This window comes from Rhamphochromis sp. 'chilingali' (assembly GCF_963969265.1).
Source record: "Rhamphochromis sp. 'chilingali' genome assembly, chromosome: 18".
Taxonomy (NCBI): domain Eukaryota; kingdom Metazoa; phylum Chordata; class Actinopteri; order Cichliformes; family Cichlidae; genus Rhamphochromis; species Rhamphochromis sp. 'chilingali'.
In genome coordinates this window covers 17,406,040-17,429,067 of record NC_137945.1, presented here as the reverse complement: position 1 = coordinate 17,429,067, position 23,028 = coordinate 17,406,040, and the positions used below count along the sequence as shown (strand labels likewise).

The 23,028-nt window shown below is 43.5% G+C and overlaps 1 protein-coding gene across 5 annotated transcripts; it reads left to right on the top strand.

The window, feature by feature from the left end:
* Positions 1-516: 516 nt before the first annotated feature.
* pde7a (phosphodiesterase 7A) lies at positions 517-23,012 on the top strand. Of its 5 annotated transcripts, none has more exons than XM_080865997.1 (13): positions 517-1,708; positions 13,597-13,657; positions 15,077-15,109; positions 16,296-16,382; positions 16,951-17,114; positions 17,228-17,291; positions 19,400-19,596; positions 19,927-20,058; positions 20,169-20,260; positions 20,400-20,544; positions 20,623-20,719; positions 20,824-20,904; positions 21,007-23,012. In XM_080865997.1, exons 1-13 carry the CDS (start codon positions 1,571-1,573, stop codon positions 21,279-21,281), a joined length of 1,566 nt encoding a protein of 521 aa, XP_080722123.1. In that variant the 5' UTR covers positions 517-1,570; the 3' UTR covers positions 21,282-23,012. The 5 variants fall into 5 exon arrangements, with proteins under 5 accessions (XP_080722123.1, XP_080722122.1, XP_080722125.1 ...); XM_080865996.1 differs by having other exon boundaries at positions 16,293-16,382; XM_080865999.1 differs by lacking the exon at positions 15,077-15,109 and having other exon boundaries at positions 518-1,708.
* Positions 23,013-23,028: the final 16 nt, after the last annotated feature.

Below are 23,028 nucleotides of genomic sequence, written 5' to 3'. Positions count from 1 at the left end.
GTATAGTGAAAGATAATGAATTGCCAAGTGTGTTAGAGATATCTGGGGTAGACGGAAGGTCCAAACAATGCACGCGGACAGTAAAACACTCAACTCAAAGTCATCCTTTTGTACTGAATTTCCTTTTGTCTCGCAGTCAACACATGCACTCATATATGGCCACTCTTTAACAAAAGATGAAGGTTTTGCAGCTGTTCTTAGGCTGCATTTTAAACTCCCGGTAAGTCTCAGCTCCAGAGTAGTATGACTCATGAGAGGAAGGTAATCACAGGCAATGATGTCGACCGCTGCAGGGCAAGCCCCGTTGTGGAGGAATACCCTTGAGAAAGTCCACGCCGTCTGCAAACGACTGCTCATATAGGTCTTGGGATTGCCCTGGCCTCACAGCTAATCATAGCTGTCCTTCTATACCGTCTAAGCGTCACTGTCCAATCGACGTGTAGCTTGGAGCAGCTGCTTTCACACCATTGGTCGAGCTAAAACAAGGGCGGTTTTTTTCCCCTCTGCTCGCTCCAACAGCACCATCTCTGGCAGGTGGTGTGCGCTCTTAAAGCGTAAAGTAGGCTAATGTGTAGGACGATAGGTAGGTAGTCGTAGTGAAAAAAAAAAACGCCGCGTAGGGTATTAATTTTTTTTGTTTTTTATTATTATTATTTTTTGAGAGGGTTGCCAGATTTGCAGTGCGCGTCGCTACGTTTCCTTTACACCCAGCGGAGTCGCAGTGAGTGAAATGAGCATCGGGGTTCCCCTCTCTGAGCCAGACACTTAGTGCTTTACGGTCAGCGGCGAATTTAGACAATTGCTCCTTCATCATGCAGCTCCAGATAAAAAGACGGAGAAGCCCTACGTGTTGATAAAATCTCGCCGGCGGTATAAAGTGTGAATGAGAGAAAGCCTCCCCCCCTTCCTCCTTCTCCTCCACCTCCTCCTCGTCCTCCGGGCCAACGACCGACGAGCTCTCACATCCTGGAGCTGCCTCACTTCGTCCGCCGGCGTAGCATACAACATGATATGTTGATGACATTTTTTGGAAGTGGTCGTGCCTTTTGTTTACACGCCGGGATACGTGATATGCGGATCTGCGAGCGCCACGAAAGCCGAGCGAGCGGGCGGTTTTTTCTGCTTTGAAAATGAGGAAGCAATTTCATAAAGACCCAGAAAATGGCAAGAAGGTCTCGTCGTCCGTGGGCCCGGATTTGAGTAAAATGAGAAGGAAAGAGGCAAATGCAACAGCAGCATGATTTATTACTGTTATCATTATTTTTTAAATCTGACAGAATGACACCAAAGGGGGTAAAACTGGAGGTAGATGAGACACAGCATCAATGAAGGCGATCTGCACAAGTTTTAAGTCGCTCATGATGAACAGAAATACTTTGCAGCTCGATATCAGATCGTTTCCACAATAGTGAAAGATTTTTTTTTCTTTTTCTTTTATTTCTTGCCCCGGCAGATTTTCTAGTTAATCACTCATCTGCTTTTTTCCGCATTGCATCTGCTGTCTTTTTTCCCATTAAATATTTCATTTTTTTTCCTATATTTTTGATCCGGATTCAGCCCTGACTATTCAATGGAAGTATGTTATCAGCTGCCGGTTTTGCCTCTAGACAGGCCGGTTCCCAAGCATGTCCTCAGCCGAAGGGGAGCCATTAGTTTCAGCTCCAGCTCTTCTCTCTTCGGGGCTCCTGATCCAAGACAGCTGTCACAGGTAAAACACGTATCATTTCCTATCATCTGATCACAGTGGGCTCGATTATTTTATTTTATTTTTATTTATTTTTTGGGGGAGGGGGGGGGCACATGCGTCTTAAAACCCACATCATTTTCAGAAACCATATAAATAATCCACAGGAATCTTGCAGGTGGTTGCTGGATATTTAGGCCCCATTTCTCTCACTCACTCTCACACACACACACACACACACACACACACACACACACACACACACACACACACACACACACACACACACACACACACACACACACACTGCGAGAGCTCTCCACCAGAGGCATACTGTATATTCTTATCTTCAAGAGCCTAAGACACACACCAAGTCATCACCCAAAGCCAACTTTACATTTGTGTATGTTTCCCCCTGATAAAGGCCTCTTCAGCTTAAACTTTGTAGCCTTCCTCAGAACCATGATGCTGAGGTGTACCAGCTCACTCCTGGGAGTCAGAGGGAACGTGCCACACAGTTATTTATGTTAACATGCTGGGAGGAGCGCTTAAATCATTGAGTCATGCTTGAACTTCCTACTTTCTCAGAGTGTTGAATTCTTGAAAATGTCCCTCTGGTGAGCCTACCTTTGTTTATTCCTCTTGCTTCTCAAAACAGCCTGTGTGTGTGTGTGTGTGTGTGTGTGTGTGTGTGTGTGTGTGTGTGTGTGTGTGTGTGTGTGTGTGTGTGTGTGTGTGTGTGTGTGTGTGTGTGTGTGTGTGTGTGTGTGTGTGTAGGGCAGCAGGGGTCATGTTCTGCTTGACTGCCATGTACACACAGACACTGGCAGGCAGCACAGTGCATTTTGAATACATTAGCCAATCGCTGAACCACATTTGAGCACGTGTCTGAGGTAATGGTACCATCTCTTTGGCCTTTGTCCAGCGCACTAGTTTAATCAAGGCATGTGCCTGCGATGCCAGCTCACAACACCAGTCAATGAAGTCCCTTCTCCACGGTGTCGCTCCTTTTAAAAAGGGAAGCATCGTTACTATTGATTCAGTGTTTCTTGACAAAAGTAGCAGCGGGGTGTATTCTCGTGCCGTTGGGGTCACATCCTGCTAGTTGCTTGTGAACAGAAACTCCCACGGTGTTGCACGGCACCTCTCAGCCCATTAACTGAGCATTAAGCAACTGTCTATGACTACGTGAGCGTCCTCTTCAATGGGCCATCCATTAGTTCTTTGTACAGGACCCTGCTCCACATATCCACCCATGTGTGTCTCTGCTTTGAGCCTACATCCATCCTCACAGGCAGCCCCTTCAAAGACCGATTCATAGGCCTGTTGTCAGCACTCTTTTTCTTTTTTTTTCTCACTGGGTCATTAGTGTTTGTCCTTTGGTGACCAATATCATGCAATCTTGGATAAGTTGGCTGGACCATGTGGTCACTCAATAACACTCTCTGAACACACTGTGCAAACATCTCTCTCTGAGTCAGTCAGGAGGCTTTTCATAAAACCAATTCAACATCCTCAAACTGTCCTTGCACAATGGTGGTTTCTGGACCATAGTCCAAAGGAGGATTCCTTGGGGGAAATCCTAAATCCTTATAAGGAAATCAATATAAGTATAATGCTGCATTGTTCCTTTTATGTACAAACAGAATCCATGAAGCCGTTCTGTCTCCTGCTCACGTTGATCTCACAGCCTTTGCTTCTTTGTCATAAAAAGTGCACTGTTTAGTGTTAAAATCATTTCCCATGAAACTGGACTGGAGAAGGCTTACAAACACTGCAGACAACATTGAGACCAGCCTACGTTGTAGTCATTTGTCTTTATCCCTTGTGAACATCGGCAGAATTGGTGAACCTGCTTGCATACGGCAGTGTCACTCAGCCTTTGTCACCAAGCAATTACACTTCTACAAATATTGTTTTTTGGGCCCTATTTATGACCATAAGGGTGCATTTGTCCTTGGTGGCTGCTGTGTTTTTGTGTGTGGTTCCACAGGCCTGTTGTTTGTGGAAGCGGGGCTGGACTACCATTGCAGAAAGAGGCAGTTAGGCATGGGCCTCAGCTCTGTGGGCAGTGGTTTGGCTTGCTGCCAGGCTCACAGATGGTCGAAGTCTCAGTCCCTTTTCTTTTCTCTGGCTATCTTGTTCCGCTCGCTCACAAGCTCCCTCTTTTTCTTTCTCCGATGCACCCCTCCCCTTCCCTCGCCGATGAAGACATTTCCTCTCGTAAACAGTGGACGAAAGAGTAGGGTCGGAGTCTCTGAAGAATATGTCACTCTGTGACTGTGGAATTGTTATGATTGGGTGTAAATATGCCGTTGAAGAGGCGTTGAAAACAGCAACGGCATTAAATAAACGGGGCCCATTTATCCATTACAATGCCTCCATTGTCTTTAGCACAATGGGTGTTGTAAGTTGATCAAATCCCAAAAGTGGGGTGAAAGATGAATTAGAATTTTCCTGGAATATGGCGTCGCATTGGCTTCTCTTGGAAAAAGAGAGAACCAAAGACACGAATAAGTCAGATTAGGTTGATGCAAAATGAAAGGACCAAGAGGAGGACGCTGCAAAGAGTCATGTGGTTCTCATCTAAACTACAAAGCACAAATGCATTTGCACACAGCTTGACAGTATGTTACTTGTGTTATTACATACATCTCATATTAAGAGATGATGCACAGGGTGGGAACGAGAGTTTCTCATCTTTTTGTTTGGCTGTCGTGAGCTGCTGCCAGTAACGCACGGTCACACGGTTGCGATAAGGCTTTAAACTTTCAGAAAGAAAGATCCTGCAGAGATAAAAGGGGGTCAATAAACAAATACGGAGTATTGATGAAGCCTGAGCAGTGCGATGATTTTTGGTGATAAAGGGAGGAACGCAGCTTTAGACTGGGAGAACTGATCTGCTATCAGTTCGTCATATCACAGTGAGAGATATCATCAGTGCTGTAGTGGCTGCTGACCCGAGATTGGCTCCTCATTTGAGATGTTTACGCACAAGAGGAGATGATGATGATGATGATGATGATGATGAGAAGCCCGTGCATAAGGGTGGAGGCTGGCACTGCTTGTTTCATTGCTGCTGTGGGTGTTTCTGTGGAGAGGTCGATAAGGGAATACAGTGCCGTGCTTTTTTTTTTTTTTTTTTTTTTTTTTTTTTTTTTTTTTGTGGGAGTTACTTTGTTGATTTTAACTGAACCGATAAGGTTTTTTTTGTTTGTTTTTTTTTTTTCCTCCTGTGCAGTGCCATCAGATTGACGTCGTTTCAGGATGTGGTAAGAATGCTGAAGGAGCCGTTCAGACTCTGAGCCTGGTGTTTCACAACCTTTCACAAAAACATTTAACCCCTGCGCCGCCAAAACTTTTCACGCTGAATTCACACAGTTGAGCTGGAATGCACTGTGCTGCTTGCCGATAAGAAGGCGGGGGATTGCGGGTGTTTATTAACCCGCTGATTAATAAAGAGGAGCCAAATATTGCACCCTGTCTTCATTCAACCATACACGCTCCTCACCCTTTCTGTTTGCCTCCCTGTCTCTGCAAGGGGCCCCCTCTTATCACGTGACTGATCTGTTTTTGTGCTGCAGCGTCGAGTGCTGTCGGCCACGAGAGTGTGGCTACGCACTTCGACAGCCACAACATCAGCGCTGCTTGATTTTTATTCTTATTTACTGTGGCTTTATTGACGTATGAGCCTATACAGGAAGGGAGTCTATTTCTCAGTGCTACTGGTTTCAAACCTCAGACAGATCGCGCTGGTTGGTGACCTGGGTTTCGTTTGTTTTCCTCAGAAGGCTCTAAGGAGGGACGGGGCATGAAGTTGGCCCCGAGAGGCAATTAGAGCCTGGGGATGATGTTTGAGATGAATGAAATTCCTGTGCAGCGTAGACTTACAGTATGTGTGTATATAAGGCCCTTTTAAGCACTCGGTGTAAAAAAAAAAAAAAAAAAAAGAATTTATGACACACTTGGCGACTAGTTAAAAGTTAAATAACAATAAAAAATCACTGATTGTGGATATATGACTGCTTGACAGGCAGGCCGCCTTGTAACACTGCTCACTGCTACACTCGTCATCATTTGCTGGCCAAGATATCAGTCCAATTCACCCCAGGCCTCTCCTCCAAAGCAGCGGGCGTCTCGCAAAAACTAACTGCAGCTGCAAAAACTAACAGTGGACACAGTACTCATAAAACACTCTTCCAGCAGGTAGACTCTATCCAGGGTTTTAGTGTATGTAGTGGCTAAAATATATATTATACACACATGCGCACACACACTCCAGATCTGCTTTTGTTTATAGGTTAGCACTCAGTTTCTGGAATTTGGCGTCCCACACAGCAGAGCGCTGCAAGAGGCCATAAGTCAGAAGGAAGCTTTTGGTTTATGAAAAACCCGTCCACCTGCTTTTTATCTCGAGCATTTACATATATGTGTGTGTGTGTGTGTGTGTGTGTGTGTGTGTGTGTGGGGTTTATGTGTGCACTGCTTTGTTTTTTGATATGTCAGTTTATTGGAATACTGCTGGCTTCCTCATTTGCTTGGCCCCAGCTGACTTGCTTACTGGAATAGGCAGGTCCTCAGTTTAAGTCAAATTCTAAGATCTTTATAACCTAGTAAAAGCCAGTTTTAGGCCTGTGTTTCAAATCAGGAAGTGTGAGAATATTTCATTCGATTGTGCCATTGAAAGGGCATCAGGCATCTGTATCTGCTCTTTCACGGTGCTCTGGTGAAAGTGCTTTTTGAGCAATGATTTTGAATTTCTGAGTGTTTTGAAATGAGTGTTTTTGGGTTAATTCTGCATGCATTAATCATACTGCATGTTTTCTGATATTTGTTTGTGTCTGTTTAACTATACGGGTGAGAAAATGACAAACAACGAAGCCCTGGGGGTCAGCCACATAGTGAGGAGTTTTCACATTAGGTCCTGACCTCAGAAACCTGAGTGTTGTGCCCCAAGGCAGTGGCGCTAAGCCGAGATAAGAAACAGAGCTGTATGTAAACGAGCTTAGATGGAATTGCAGGGAGAACAATGGTTGCGCTGTTAGGCCTAGTGGTTAAAACGCCAAACAGAACTAAAGCTAGCTTGTTGTCAGACTGCTACAATCAAAAACCAACAGACTGCAACTCATTTAAAGGCACTGAAAGCAATAGAAGTTTTGTTAAATTTTTAAAGCTATGTTGAAGTAAATTGAAAAAACCTTCAGAATGAGTCATTGTTACTCATTTAAGTTTTAATAAAGTGTATAATTCAGAAGATTTGGTGCAAATTAAAGGGAAAAACCAACATGCGTGTTAGTAAGATGTTAGGCTCACATGTGCCTCAAGAACGGCTTTGGTGCATCTTTGCTAGCTTAGCTTAGCTGCCATGTGATTGGCTAAAGAGATACTTATGTTACTGAGTAGTTGAGCAAGTGAACCTAACGAAGTGACCAGTGATCGAAGTGATATGTACTTCTGTAACAACCAGCCACGTTGATACCAAATACTGATACTAGCTGATGAAATCTACCTTTTGACATGCAGACTTGCGTAACTTTCCATGTTCTCATTCCTCAGTGTTTTTGGGCAAGAGTAGCCTGGGGACCTGAGCAACTGTCATTACTTACAGGTTCTTTAACAGCAAGTGGGAACTGGGTAGAAGGGGGTTCATTTTTTGCTGTTAAAATATAATGATTTGTTTTGTTTCATAGGGGCTCTGTGATTGACATGTGCCAGCTAGTCTTTAAACTAGATGTCTATATACCGAAAGTGTGGCCAGCCCTGTTGTTTGTGTGGTGATTTGTTAACGTAAATGTTTGCTCACTCACATGCCATCTGGACTTGTAACTGTCCTCATTTTGCCTCCTTATGCAAAGCTAACAACTTCACACTGTGTTTACTCACTCCATTTGCAGTTATTACAAGTTATTAGAAAATCTAGATGGCAAGATTAGCATATCCTGTACACACGTATCTCTGGTTTTTGGTAGCTATAATGCTCGGGGTGATCAGGAGAGAGTACAAAAGTGTTGTGTAAAACTATCTTGAACACACCAGAAATGGCTGGATGGTGACTTCATGGCTTTCCAGCCCAGTGAGTCACGTTTCACCCATCACACCCCTGTTTTGCTTTAACCTAATGTTTAAAGAAAATGCTAAAGAGGAACAGAAACTTGCAAGAAATTTTAATCTGGGCTCTGCCTTGTTTCATCCCTGAGGCTGTTGGTCAAATGCAAACTGGCACTGCTCCAGAGTGAAGTCAGAGTTTGTAAAGCTGCAGTTTCTTGGAGGACAGCTCGAAGCAGCTTGGAGTAACTTTAACTGTATTAAAGTCATTGGGAAACAAATCAAGCAAGTTTTGGTCATGACATGAAAAAGGGCATTCACTAGTATCTACCTGCCACTCTAAGGCTTGTATTGTTACGTGCAAGAAAATCAAGACCTCTTGTTTTTCTTGTGTGCACCATATACAGTGGGGCAAAAAAGTATTTAGTCAGCCACCGATTGTGCAAGTTCCCCCACCTAAAATGATGTCAGAGGTCAGTAATTTGCACCAGAGGTACACTTCAACTGTGAGAGACAGAATGTGGAAAAAAAATCCATGAATTCACATGGTAGGATTTGTAAAGAATTTATTCGTAAATCAGGGTGGAAAATAAGTATTTGGTCAATAACAAAAATACAACTCAATACTTTGTAACATAACCTTTGTTGGCAATAACAGAGGTCAAACGTTTACTATAGGTCTTTACCAGGTTTGCACACACAGTAGCTGGTATTTTGGCCCATTCCTCCATGCAGATCTTCTCGAGAGCAGTGATGTTTTGGGGCTGTCGCCGAGCAACACGGACTTTCAACTCCCGCCACAGATTTTCTATGGGGTTGAGGTCTGGAGACTGGCTAGGCCACTCCAGGACTTTCAAATGCTTCTTACGGAGCCACTCCTTTGTTGCCCGGGCGGTGTGTTTTGGATCATTGTCATGTTGGAAGACCCAGCCTCGTTTCATCTTCAAAGTTCTCACTGATGGAAGGAGGCTTTGGCTCAAAACCTCACGATACATGGCCCCATTCATTCTGTCCTTAACACGGATCAGTCGTCCTGTCCCCTTGGCAGAAAAACAGCCCCATAGCATGATGTTTCCACCCCCATGCTTCACAGTAGGTATGGTGTTCTTGGGATGCAACTCAGTATTCTTCTTCCTCCAAACACGACGAGTTGAGTTTATACCAAAAAGTTCTACTTTGGTTTCATCTGACCACATGACATTCTCCCAATCCTCTGCTGTATCATCCATGTGCTCTCTGGCAAACTTCAGACGGGCCTGGACATGCACTGGCTTCAGCAGCGGAACACGTCTGGCACTGCGGGATTTGATTCCCTGCCGTTGTAGTGTGTTACTGATGGTGACCTTTGTTACTTTGGTCCCAGCTCTCTGCAGGTCATTCACCAGGTCCCCCCGTGTGGTTCTGGGATCTTTGCTCACCGTTCTCATGATCATTTTGACCCCACGGGATGAGATCTTGCGTGGAGCCCCAGATCGAGGGAGATTATCAGTGGTCTTGTATGTCTTCCATTTTCTGATGATTGCTCCCACAGTTGATTTTTTTCACACCAAGCTGCTTGCCTATTGTAGATTCACTCTTCCCAGTCTGATGCAGGTCTACAATACTTTTCCTGGTGTCCTTCGAAAGCTCTTTGGTCTTGGCCATGGCGGAGTTTGGAGTCTGACTGTTTGAGGCTGTGGACAGGTGTCTTTTATACAGATGATGAGTTCAAACAGGTGCCATTCATACAGGTAACGAGTGGGGGACAGAAAAGCTTCTTACGGAAGACGTTACAGGTCTGTGAGAGCCAGAGATTTTCCTTGTTTGAGGTGACCAAATACTTATTTTCCACCCTAATTTACGAATAAATTCTTTACAAATCCTACCATGTGAATTCATGGATTTTTTTTCATTATTTGTCTCTCACAGTTGAAGTGTACCTCTGGTGCAAATTACTGACCTCTGTCATCATTTTAAGTGGGGGAACTTGCACAATCGGTGGCTGACTAAATACTTTTTTGCCCCACTGTAGTTTGCATAATGTGCACTAATGCTTTTTCAGTCTCTAAAGCCCTAAAAAACCCTCAAACTACCGTAAGAAATAAAACAAAACTTTAATTACCAATTTAAAAAAAAAAAGAAGCTCAGTGCTGGATGTCTTTTTATATGTTGTAATTTCAATTTTGTAGTTAATTAAAGTGAATAAACACTGTTCTTTAAACTTTAATAAATCTGTGTAGGTTCTCAGTCATCCAGGTCATAGTAATCTAATAGTAGTTTAATAAATTAAGTGTGCATGTGACATTTAGCTCAAGTTCTTCAGTTGATATCTTGCATCTGTCTTCGTATCTCAGTCACAGCTGTGAAGCATAAATGCCAGAAGCGCAAAGCTTAAAAAAGTGACTTAACTTCTTGTTGGACCATGACAGGCCCATGGTTGTCTGGCTTTGTGTGTTGGTGCAGCAAGGCGTGTCAAGGGTATGTGAGGGTGTGTGTGTCTCTGTGTGTGGGTGTGTTGTGGGCTGGCCATTTCAAGGGTAAAATTTGACTTTCCCTTCTGTTCACAGTGAGAATGTGATATACACAAAGTGCAGCTCTTGCCAACTTGTTGTACAAGGGAGGTCATGGCAGTAAGTGCCAACTGGCTGCTGGACGTGTGTGTGTGTGTGTGTGTGTGTGTGTGTGTGTGTGTGTGTGTGTGGCCAGGCAAAAGGTTTTGTTGGTGCTAGCTGTGTTAGCAGGGCTGGTCACTCTTCATACCCACTCTTAGCCAGCATTATACAGTTCCCACACGTGTTGCAGCCTATTCCAACCCCCATCTTACACACACACACACACACACACACACACACACACACACACACACACACACACACACACACACACACACAAGCTCCGTGGATAACATACCCACAATCTATAATGCTCACACTAAACACTGCACCATGTGTAAACACAGAGGCCTGTTGACACTAAAATACAGCTTTGCACATTACCCACCCTGAGTCAAGCTGTTTGCTAGGCAGTAAAATATTAGCTTTGGATTGGTGGCTGTCATGAGCTTAGAGTACAGACATTGTTAGGTGTATATCTGTGTGTGTGAAAGATTCACAGTAATCCTAATTATATGAGGTAATGAGTGTACAAGCCAGAGCATTTGTGTTTTTGCATGCGTTTGTGTTTGGTGTGACCTGCCGGCTGTCGTTAAATGGCCACAGATTAGACATATTTATCAAGCCCATTGCTGTACTCTGTAGTTGTGGACCATAATACAGAGCTTCCTAGTTTTGCCTTTTTAAATCTATTTTTACTATAACTTTCCTTTATATAAAAATATGCTCTCTTTTCATTAGAGTGCTTTGAGTGAAGGGTGCCCTGTGTTAACCTGGAGGGTTAAGGATCCAGTAAGGCCCTTTTGTTCTTTAGAGTTGTATACAGTGAACAGGTTGGTTGTCAGTGGACCAAAACATCTTCCTTTTAAAAACAGTTTGTCCTAGTAGAGAGCTGTAAGTCTGGCACCGAGTCAATCAGTGAGGTAATCTTCCAGTTATGCAGGATCTCTGTGAAAGGGGTAACTCTAGACAAGGGTAGCCCCATTAGGGTGAGTGAAGAGTTGACCTGGAGGGGGGCCAGGATGTGTAAAGTGCACAGAGAGGTGAGCCAGCACCTTACTGTAGCCTTGGGCAGCTGTCTGTCAACAGAGCAAATATGTAGTTACGGCAGTCGTGCCTGCTACAGCTACTGCTGTGCAAGTAACACTATTGTCGCAGCTGCCTTCATGCACTGGAATACTAGTTAGGACTGGATTTTGTTTTTTGTGCAGAGAATAAAAGTAAAAATTTTATCCTCTAATGGATTGTTATCCCAGCCCAGAGTGTACCCTGGGATAGACTGCTGACCTCCTGCAACCCTAAGTTGTATAAGCAATTAAGATGAATGGATGGATGCATGGATAAAGAAGTAAACAGGGTTTGCTGGAACATTTTTCAATGTTTCTTCAACTCATTTGCTTCCTCTCTCGAAACCTGAATAACCTAAATGGTTTATTTCCTGGTTTATTCTTCTTTTCTTTTTCCCCCAATGCATTAAAAATGTATCTGCAGCCCGCGTACCAAAGCCGTTTGCTGCACTGCTGACGAATATTGAGGAAGTATTTACATATTTTAAAACATGATGCGTCAAGTGCATTACTTTACAGGAAATGGTATTGTGATTTGTTTGGATGTGATGCTGAACCCAGTGTTGACTGAGAGAAGTATTTCAGGAAGTTACAGCATTTACGTGGTATTTCATGTTCGTGGGTTACAGTAAGCAGTAAAAGTGATATTCCAGAAGAGTTTTGTGCAGTGAAGTTAATTTTGCTTTTGAAATTGCTACTAAATTGCATTTCAGTAAATTTCATGAAACTCTTTCTCTGTCTCTGTGTGCAAGGAACAATAATATGAATAAAGTTCCCTGATGTGCTTTTTATTTTATGGGGAGGGGTATCTGTGTTTGTGTGGGATCTCCCCCGAGTCCTCCTGCTTCCTCCCACAGTCCTAAGATACTCACGTTTGGTTAACTGGGGATTCTGAACTGGCTGTAGGTGTGAATGTGGGTGCGATTGGTTGTTTGCCTCTTGTGATGGACTGGCAACCTGTTCAGGGTGTATCACAATGCTTGCTCGTTGACAGCTGGGATAGGCTCCATCCTGAACTGAATGACGGTTAAGTAAACGAATGGGCGTCGTTCAATGCACGTTAAAGATTTATTCATCATAGTGCAAGTCTGGTTGTGGCCTGTCTTAGTCCACTGCTTTAAAGTGTGCTTTTTGGATTATGGAAGGCATAGACCGAATCCTAACACAGGGGTACTATTTAGAAAGGACTGAGTGTTGTTTAATGTTATTTACGCATAATGCTCCCTCTGCTTTTGTCTTGCATTGAAAAGGTTTTTCATCATTTTATTTTTCCTTGGCACACTCTGACATGGAATAAAAAGTCTAAATTAAATGTCCAAATCTAGATTTAGCTCAGACTTTATTGAATAAACAGTTAGCAGATGGCCACTAAACACTTCCTGTAACTGCTTTTAAGAAGACAAAGCAAAAAAAGTCTTTTATGAAGCAGCTGCCAGAAGCTCTGAGTTTAGACTCTTAAGCTGATAAGTTGACTTGTTGCAAGCTGGTCCGTCACATCTGTACAAGCTGTCAATTCCACCATAGTCACTTTTACTAAATCAAAGTGCATTCACGTGCTGACATCAGAATAAATAACTTTAGAAAATATATCTATACTTTTAATACTTCTGCATTTTCAAACTATGCTTTGAGGCAAATCTTTAAGTTGCATAAGAACCTCACACATCAAAAAAATACTATTGGTGTCTGTGTGTGCGTGTGTCCCCAAATAGCACATGTGTTTCTCACATGCCTGATAGCAGTGCCGAATCAGGCTGATGACACGGTGCTAGAGCATGTTTATCAGTATAACACCAGAGTATACAGAGTACACACTGGAGATTAGAACCTGCAGCAGAAGCATTACACCACCCTCCTCTTATCAAGTCCTGCATATGCATTAAAATGTAAAAAAAAATAAAAATAATAAGGCACATGTTTCAGAAGAAGTGTTTTGGGGTGCGCCTGTTGTTGCACTGTGATTGTTATAGTAAGAAAACAGCTGCAGGGCTCAGGTTTACAATTATTTATTGAACCAATAAAAAGAAGTGATGTTTCGAGCACCACTGGTCTTTATTGGTGATCAGGGACTGTTATATTTCACACATGGTTTTGGACAGGCGGGACCTCTTTGTTGTTCGGCAGTATTTGTAATTGCGTTGCACTGTATCGGTTGAACAATAGCTGATGTTTTCTTTTCGTTTCTTCTGTTTTTTTTTCTCCTGCTCAGAGACGAGGGGCCATCTCCTACGACAGCTCTGACCAGACAGCGCTGTATATTCGTATGCTAGGTAAGTGTTAACCTGCTCTTTCTACATACACACAGTAGAGACACAGTCACACTACTTCGAGACCTCGGAAGGTTTACCTTCTCTGTGATCGTCTAAAATAAAAGCACTGAGATGCGCATTTAAGGGCATGTCCAGAATCCTTTCAATCCCTGGCCTTTTTTAATCTTTTAAGTCACGATAGGGTTCAGGGTGTGTGTGTGTGTGTGTGCGTGCATGCATGTGTATCGGTAGTCTTCAGTCTTAAAAGTTCAATCTGATATGTGATGAGCATACGGTTTTTATTTTAACTGTAAATAAACTAAAGCATCTTTGGCTGAGGTTATTTTTTTGTGTACATATGCGTGCATTCGTGCATGTCCATTCGCACTCAGTGATAAGCAGCTTAGAAAATGGATGTGAGGATGAAGGTTCATAGCTCTGCCAGGCAGATGGAGTCAAATGCATCTAGGAAGCAGCCAGTTCAGCTCCGTAATCAATACGGTTACTGGGGATAATGGTGCGATTAGAGGCTGGTTATACCCCTGAGGTATGTGTACTAAACAAGGATGCTGTTTTGCATGGAACTTTTGGCACCTCATATCATACTTGTTGGCTGGGAGGTAGCAGCAAAGAAGAAGAGTAGAATTGCTTGAAGTGTTATCCTGTCTGTATTCTTCTTGGATATTTTAGATTGCTGCTATGAAATGTAGTGAGCGGGCAGGGAGCTATCAGTATTAGACGCAGTTCAGCGTGAAAAAAAAATGTGAAAAAAACCAAAAACAACATATTATTGTCATACTTTGTTTCTTTCCAGCACGATCATGAGTCGACTGCTGCCTAGTCTAGTCATAATAACAGCATTTCATTGAGCTGAGTGAAGGAGCTTTAGCTTTTTAATCATTTTACTTAGCTAAGTATGATGGCAGTCTCATATGTCACAGGCATAAAGCATCTGTGTGTGTAGATTTTCAGATTAAATTAAGTGTAAGGAGAGGCACGCTAATGCAGACGGGTGCTGGCCTGGTCCTGGGTTCAGTCTGCCAAGTTAATGCTGATGTGCTTTCAAATAGCAGGACTCAGAGCTTTTGCCTCATCAGTTATAATGACATGACCTACATTCACCCCAGAGCTCCAGCACTAATGCACCATAGGGAGACGTGGACCCTTTGACACTCAAAACGCACTAATCACGCAAACTCGCGCAGACAGACGCGCTCTGGGCCCGAGCACGTGTGTTTGCATCTGCAGATGTGACAGATGTGCATACATATGGGCATATGACGACTGCCTAAAAGTGCATGAATTGTGGTGTTTTTTTGTTTATTTTTGCAGAATTCATATTGTGCAATCGAAACTAAACATTCATGAATAGCTTTTCAAAGTAATGTTTAGCGCCGCTATGCCGTGAATAGTAATTCTTAGTTTTTGGTATTTTGATAGGAACTTGTGTAGTATTCAAACAGCTGTTTGCAAGTAAGTAACAAGGTGGTTGTGGGAACACACTGGTGTGACTGCTTTTTTTTTTTGTTGTTGTTGTTGATAAACTGATGCACACGTGACACAATTTAAGTGCTATGCTGGAAGCATACCATCTCACCTTTAATCAGTATACTGCAGTATAGAGTCTTGCTGTACATACAGTGTTGCCTGGAACAACACACTAGCATTTGCTGCATCAGTCATAGCACCATCCTGTCACCTCACTGTGCTCTCACTGCTCTCGACTGCAGCCTACAAGCAAGCAAGCAAGCAGGCCGGCCGCCGTCTGTTAGGTCTGAGTTTGGAGCCTGTCTCTGTTTCTCTGCCTGACTACTAAAACCAGTCACAGATCGGCTATAGATCCTTCTCAGTGGCTCGGAGTACTAATAGTAGAGCAGACATGGCATTGCATGCTCAGCTGTTTGACTTGTCTGTCCGTTGAGTTTCCTCTTCTGGAACATGGGAGTGTGTGCTTGTGTGTGACTGTGCCCGCACATGGATAGTCCACACTGGGTCTTGGTCAAATAGTATTTTCCACAATCTCTTGCTTGTTTTAGCTTGCTGGGGAGTACAGAGATGATGGGTTTTACCACAGCGTCCTGTCACACGTCATGATTTAGTTCCAAAGCTTCACATAAGAAGGATTATTTCCTTGTTTAGAAAAGCTGAGACATGATTGGGGAGGGGGTGGGGTAGGTTTTCTGTCAACACTCTGAGGTATAATAAATGGTTTTCTGTAGGTTTTCTAGAAAAAAGCAAATTTGAAAGATTTTGTTGATTATTTTGTTAGGATTCAGTGCTATGAGGCTATGACAGTGAAGTAAAAGTGTTTGACATTAAAGCAATTTAAGCACAAGCTACTAAAAAGGGCAGGTAGCAAGAAACACGGGGAGAAATAACAGTTTATAATAACAGAAATCGCAAAAATAGCAACTAGTAAGATATAAATATTTGCTCTGTCTTTGGATGTTGCCAGAAAACCAGAGTAAGTTTCAGCTTCTTAAAAATCCAAATGAAAGAAGATTTACTACATTGTCATGTGGTAAAGCCCATCTTTGTGTCACTAAAGCAAGATAAACTCCAGGATATAGCGCCAAAAGATTACTAATTGGATGCACTTCTGGACTTCTTTTCACGCTGTATGAATCTTGAGGAAATAAGTGTTGATTTCTTCTAGGAGATGTGAGAGTGAGAAGTCAGGTTGGATTTGAACCGGAACGTAGAAGCTCCCACCCGTACCTGTGCATCGACTTCCGAACGCTTCACAGTGAGTACAGCCTGAGCATCTTGACTAAAAAAACCAGCCTCCCCGGTAGGAGTCACAGACTAGTCCTGTCCTGCGTGACTGAAAGACGCCTGTGTTCTTGTCTCTGAGGTGTGCCTTACTATAAACCTTGTTTGAGGCTTACAGGTGCACGATAAAGCACCACTTTCATTTTTCAATGAAAACGTTTGAGTGTACTTGTTGACATTTTTGACCCAAGATTAATCCTACCTCACGCTGACGTGTTTCTGGATTGCAGCGACAGTTTACTCAGACACAGTGCCTTTTGTGGGGTGTGTGCGTGTGTGAGAGAGAGGGAGGGAGAGAGACCACTGACAAAGCATGTCTGCTGTGTGATCCCAGACGAAAGGCTTATGAGTGGGCGGCTGTGTCAGCAGCAACTGTTTGTGTATTGCTGTGTTGGTGTCAGATCCCCACCAAGCTTGTCCGAGCCAAGTAATTCTCCGGGCCTAACGAGGTTTAGAAATGAACATGCCCCAACGTTGTCGTCTGTTTTAGATGTTGTATCCTTTGTAAAATATCGTGTGCGTCTGTGTGTTTGTGTGCGCAGCACGGCTGGGCTGCGGCTCCACGTCGGCCAGCTATGATCCTGAAAGGCGGGTCCACAGGCTGCTCAGCTTCCAGAGATACCTGCATTCATCCCGTCTGCTGCGAGGAGTCCCCCAGCAGATACCCCTCCACATCCTCGATGAAGATTACACTGGACAGGCTAGAGTATGGGACTATTTGTAATATTTGGCACCACAATAAAACAGAAGTGCACATTTTCTTTTTATAATTTATTTTTTCCAAACCTCACGTAAAACTCTCTCTTTTCTCTATCGTAGTGCATGCTGGAAAAAGTCGGGAATTGGAATTTTGACATTTTCCTCTTCGATAGGTTGACAAATGGTAGGTAAAATATAATCTGTAGGACTTCTGAGACGTTGTTCTAAATGCCATGATGCCTTAACTGACATCAATCAGCCACAACGTTAAAACCACAGTTCCTACCTTGTGACCCAAAAACAGCCATCAGGGAACGGACACAAGACGTGCAAAGTGAAGATTTTACTCTGTTGTGGACACAGACGGCACAATGTCGCGCGTGCGCTGTTGTTGCAATGTAATGGCCACTCTACATCCACATGGAGCCTCACGCTTGCAGTCTGATTACAAAATTTGCGTGACTTTAGAGGCCAAGAACTAGAGTGAAGGTGGATGACAAAAAGACAGGAGACCGAGCAGGAGGTGGCAGAGCTGAAAATGCTTCTGTTGGGAATGAGGCAGATTTCAGATCAGATTGAGCAGTTTGGATACAAAGTTAGAGAGGGAAGTCTGAGATTGTTTGGACATGCAAATAGAAGGGATGATGGATATACTGAAAAAGGATTTTGTGACAGTCGGACGAAAAAGAAGCAACCTGGCAGGAGGAAAAGACTGAGACCACAGATGCAGTGAAGGAGGACCTGCAGAGGTTTGGTGTGACACATGAGGATAGATATGGATAGAGTAAGATGGAGGCAGATGATCCTCAGTGGCTATCCTTAAAGGGACCAAGTAAAAAGAAGAAAAGGTGTGCGTGTTCTGACTCTGAAACAATGTTTCACGAGTGGCATTTATCAAAGTAACACCCGCATGAATGAGAGCACTAAAGGTGTTGTAACAAAATGATCAATATTCACTCCACCTGTCGGCGGTTTTAATGTTGTGGCTGATTGTCGTGCACACTGACTGGTGAATCCTGACCTCTGGTTGAGATTTAAAGTGTTGGCGCTGGTGCCATCTATCTGATACCTGGCACAGTTTTAGGATTAGCTCTGCAGCTATGTCACTGTTTTACTTTAAATATACATCAGCTGTTTTATGTCTAAGCAAAGCCCAGGCTTGACAGAAAATGAATATACAGTGCTGTATTATTTAGATTTGTATTAAACTTAACTCAAATTATTTTAAGTGTATTGGTGTGGAGGCCCTATATTTATTTATCTGTGTAATAGGATAGAAGTGCATACTCTTCTGAATTAGCCCCTCCTCCTTTCTGTGTGTACTCCTGTAACCTCTAAAATCCTCAAGAATATTTTTCCATAAGCTGTTTTCACACATGCACTGTAGCCCTAAATTTCTCTAAACCTCACAGACTGGTGCGCTGTCCATACTCCAGCACTCGGCAGTGGTGCGTGGGAGAAATGTCAGTCATTTCTCCATTAGCAGGTCTTTTCATCTGCGTGCTGCATAGTACAGTGTCCATGTGATGTCTGATTGCACCAGTGTGCAAATAGCGCAGCTAATACTCTGGCGTATTGTGCGCTGCCTCCTCCCCTCTGCGTCCAGTAAGATCCCTCGCTCAAACCACCAGGAGTACTTCCTGTAGTGAGAGCATGTCTGAAGCAGACAATTTCCTGCTGTGTACGACATGCGAGAAAGGATAACGGGGGAAAATATTCCAACTCTCTTAAGCTGACGTGTGAAAGGAGCCTCAGAGATTGTGCTTTGTATTTTCATCATACTCCTTTTTTTTGGGGGGGGGGGCAGCTGGTCTGTGTGAAAGCCAGACTGCAGCAGTGGAGTTCAGGAAGTCAGTGGTAAACAAAAGTAATTCGTTTTTTCTACATTCTCTTATTTTTGAACCACTAAGTGCGACTCTCGTAATGAGGATGAAAAGGAATCTTATCATGTATATAATTGCACATCCTGCACTGTATAATTGAGGTAACCTCAATCCAATCATCAAAACAGCTTTAAGACATGTTCTTGACCCGTCTCTGACTTGACCCGAGTTAAACTTCAAAAGCAGGAGTTAAGGATTGCAGTGGTGAGAATCACAACTATTAAAAATTAGACCGAGAAGGAGGAGGTGGTGTAGTGGAGGCAGAATTAGGAAAGATGGATGCATCCATAAAAAAAGACTGGCAATAGAAGTGATTATTGTTGAGTTCAGCAGCATTCAGTTGCAGCTTTTATAGGTGAACTTAAGGGATGAATGCAGAGTGATCATTCTGATTTGATTTCTTGCTCAGGAAACAGCCTGATCACCCTGACTTTCCACCTGCTGAACCAGTATGGGCTGGTGGAGCTCTTCCAGCTGGACATGGTCAAACTCTGGAGGTTTTTGGTCATGGTTCAGGAGGACTACCACAGTGACAACCCGTACCACAACGCTGTCCATGCTGCAGATGTCACACAGGCCATGTACTGCTACCTGCGAGAGCCCATGGTGAGACAAAACACTTGAGCTCTTTTGGGTTTAAGTAGCTAACTCTCACCCAGTCCTTTGCTAGCCACAACAAGGTCTTCTTAAAAAAAAATCTTGCATAGCCAAGGTTTCTTGCTTCAACAGTATTCAACTCACAGTACAGGCTTTCCTCATCAGCTTCTTTCAGTCTAACCAGTGAATGCTACCATTAAGATGTGCGTTTGATAATGCATCCAAATAAGTGCTCTTACAGACAGATTTTGAATAAAAGTATGCTATTTGCAGAGCTGAGAGTTCTTCGGAGAAGGCATTCTTGTATTTTAAACCCTTCTTGCATTATTTTTTGTGCAGCTTGCCAAGTCTCTGACCTCCAAAGACATCTTACTGGGACTCTTAGCAGCTGCCACCCATGACCTGGACCATCCTGGGGTCAACCAGCCTTTCCTCATCAAGACTGACCACTATCTTGCCACACTCTATAGAGTAAGGCAACAAAGCAGTCACTCTTTAGCCTGCCTAACTTATTAGAAGACTTCAGTGAAGGATGTTGTACGATGTATTAAATTAACGTGCACACACAATTTCTCACCTAGAATACCTCAGTTCTGGAAAACCACCACTGGAAGTCAGCAGTGGGTCTGCTCAGAGAGACTGGGCTGTTCTCCCATTTGCCTGCTGAGGACAGGTCAGTCTGACACTGAGAAACACAAAGAGAACTCAAACTGTGCCACTTACAAGGCTGTGCAGAAACGGAGTTCTTTCATAAGACTGCTCTTTGCTTTAAAATGTGTTTTCTTAAACAAACATGCTTTGTAATACCTCAGGCTGAACATGGAGAGGGATTTGGGTTCCTTAATCTTGGCCACGGACATCAGCAGGCAGAATGACTACCTGTCCAGGTTTCGCTTGCACCTGGACCAGGAGAACCTGTGCATGAGCACCGCCAGCCATCGTCATTTCGTCCTGCAGGTCAGTGTTGGTTTAAAAAAAAGCTCCTGCATCTCAGCAAACAGCAGGTTCATATTTATCTTTGCTTTTCCAATGCAGATGGCCCTGAAGTGTGCAGATATCTGTAACCCCTGCAGACCATGGGAGCTGAGCAAACAGTGGAGTGAGAAAGTGACAGAGGAGTTCTTCCAACAAGGTTATCTGTCCATATTTTTCCCTTATTTGTTTTGCTCTTTCTTCTCCAGATTGGAGGTCCTTTCTTTCTTCTTGTTTATTAAAGTCTTTGTTACACTCTTGCAGGAGACATTGAGAAGAAGCACAAACTTGAAGTCAGCCCACTTTGCGACAGAGAGATGAACACAGTCGGCAACATTCAAATAGGCAAGGATTTTGGCTCTGTTTTTATTCCCCCGTTATCAATGGTTTGTGTGTAATGCAAATACTCGTCCTAATCAGCACCTGCCGCCCTTTCTCCTCCCTCAGGCTTTATGACATATGTGGCTGAGCCGCTGTTTGCAGAGTGGGCCCGTTTCTGTGACACACGTCTGTCCCAGACCATGCTGGGTCACATGGGGCTAAACAAAGCCAGCTGGGGAGGCTTACAGCAGGAGCCGGCTCCGGTCTCCGAGGAGGCAGAGCCCAGCACGGCCTGCGCAGACACAGGAGACGCTGCCACCGCGCCGAGTGACGGCAGCACAGCTACGACCGCAGGAGGAACCAGCTCCAAAGAAATACCTCAGGGAAGCAGAGAATCCTGACACACTCCTTCTGTGCCATTTCACCTCAACCTCGTGACCCCTGGGGGCCTCAGGGCCTCACAATACACTGAGGGGGTCGGGTGGGGCACCCAGCGGTTTGCGGCCATGCCGCTGCCCCACCCGTTCCGAACACCTAGTTTATGTTTTGTTGCTTTGGCCTCCCATCTTGATAAACCACTGATTTTACTTAATTTATTTAATTTTAATTCCTCTTTTTTTTGGCATAGAGCAATACATAGATACCTCATTTGGCTACTGCTGTATTTTTTCTTTTTATTTGCTTTATTTATTTGTCCTCTGTAGTTTTGGCATTACTGACTGAACGCACCACCTTTTTTTTTTTTTTTTTTTTGAAGTTTGTGAACTTTAAGGGGAAAGCAGTATAAGAACTGAAGAAGACCTTTTTTCTGGTATTTTTTTTAAGTGCCATTTGAAAACAAAGATTTGAAGAATGATCTGAACTGTATTGACTGAGACAACTGGAGTGTTCAGACCTTTCAAAGACTTTGGAGTAATGCCGTTGTTGCATTGGTATTGAAGATTCTTCCTCATGTAAAAAAAAAAAACAACAGAAAAAAAAAAATGTGACAAGCCCAGTCCTTTTGCTGCCTCTACGAAGACTGTTTACGCGTCTTGTTTGTTTTGTATCTTTCCGTCGAACTGAAACGAATCACGTCGGCCCCACATTTGCCTTCGAAGCACAGATGTGAAGAAACCACTCATTTTGAACTGTTACCCCCACCCCCCACCCCCCACCCCCTGTCAAAGCCATGAGCAGAACCTTATTCAGACACACCAGATGCCATAAATGACTCCACCTGTTCTACCATGTGTTCCTGCACTCCCGAATAACAGCGGCGTTCGATGAGCAGCTTTGTTTCCAAGACATCCTGTGAAGGTATTATAGGAAATAGTCTCTTTCTGATGTTTCCACATCATCCAGTCCTGGTTAAACTTGGGGCAGTGGGGTGAGGGTGGGTGGGAACCTTCCCTGCCAGACTGGAGGGTGGTTAGTCACCGCACATGCATCTCACCTGGAAGTCAACTCCACGCAACTCGACTTGCTCAGGGTTTGCAGACGTTTTTTTGTTTTTTTTTGTTTTAAAAATTTATTTCTTTTTTGTAAAAGGGGAGGAGGATAATGCAAGTTTTTATTATTATTATTATTGGGTGGTTAGGATCTAACTAAGGAGTCTCCCTCTCCTCAGAATGTCTCACAGCCACATGAAACCTAAAGGACTGCTCGACTGATGCCTTACAACTATGCACAAACTATGCTAAGTGACCAAACCAACTCCTGTTCCCATCAACTGCATGGCGTGCTTGTCTTTTGATGCACTGTCCGATCCCTTTGCCTTTTTGTTGCGAGGAACAACTCCAGCTATCTTTTCTTTTCTTCTTCTTTTGTGCGGAAACAAAATTGTCGAGTGAATTTGAACATTCCATTTCTTCGTGTTTGGTTTGTCTACTTTGATTCTGTATAGTGCCACAAGTTGTGTTTGTGTTTATACATTTTGAAAGATAACAGGTGCTTTTTTTCTTACTTTAGCTGATTTGTATTTTGCTGTTAAGTGCTGTAAGACTGTTGACAAAAACTGTTTACAATTTGTTGCGACAGCCATTTTTTGGGAAGACTTCAGTGTCAAGCCAGATTTTGTAAAGGCTTTGCTGTATTGACCTTTTTGATACATGCCTGTTGCAGTTACAATTTGAATAATAAAACCCGTTGTTGACAAATGCTTGAGTT

What these genes read in the sequence shown, in the direction of transcription:
- pde7a (XM_080865996.1), top strand. Translation starts at nt 1,571, where the DNA reads ATGGAAGTATGTTATCAGCTGCCGGTTTTGCCTCTAGACAGGCCGGTT. An exon ending in ATTCAAACAGCTGTTTGCAA is followed by an intron (nt 15,110 to 16,292) that starts GTAAGTAACAAG and finishes GATTTCTTCTAG; the next exon opens with GAGATGTGAGAGTGAGAAGT. An exon ending in ATCGTCATTTCGTCCTGCAG is followed by an intron (nt 20,545 to 20,622) that starts GTCAGTGTTGGT and finishes TTTCCAATGCAG; the next exon opens with ATGGCCCTGAAGTGTGCAGA.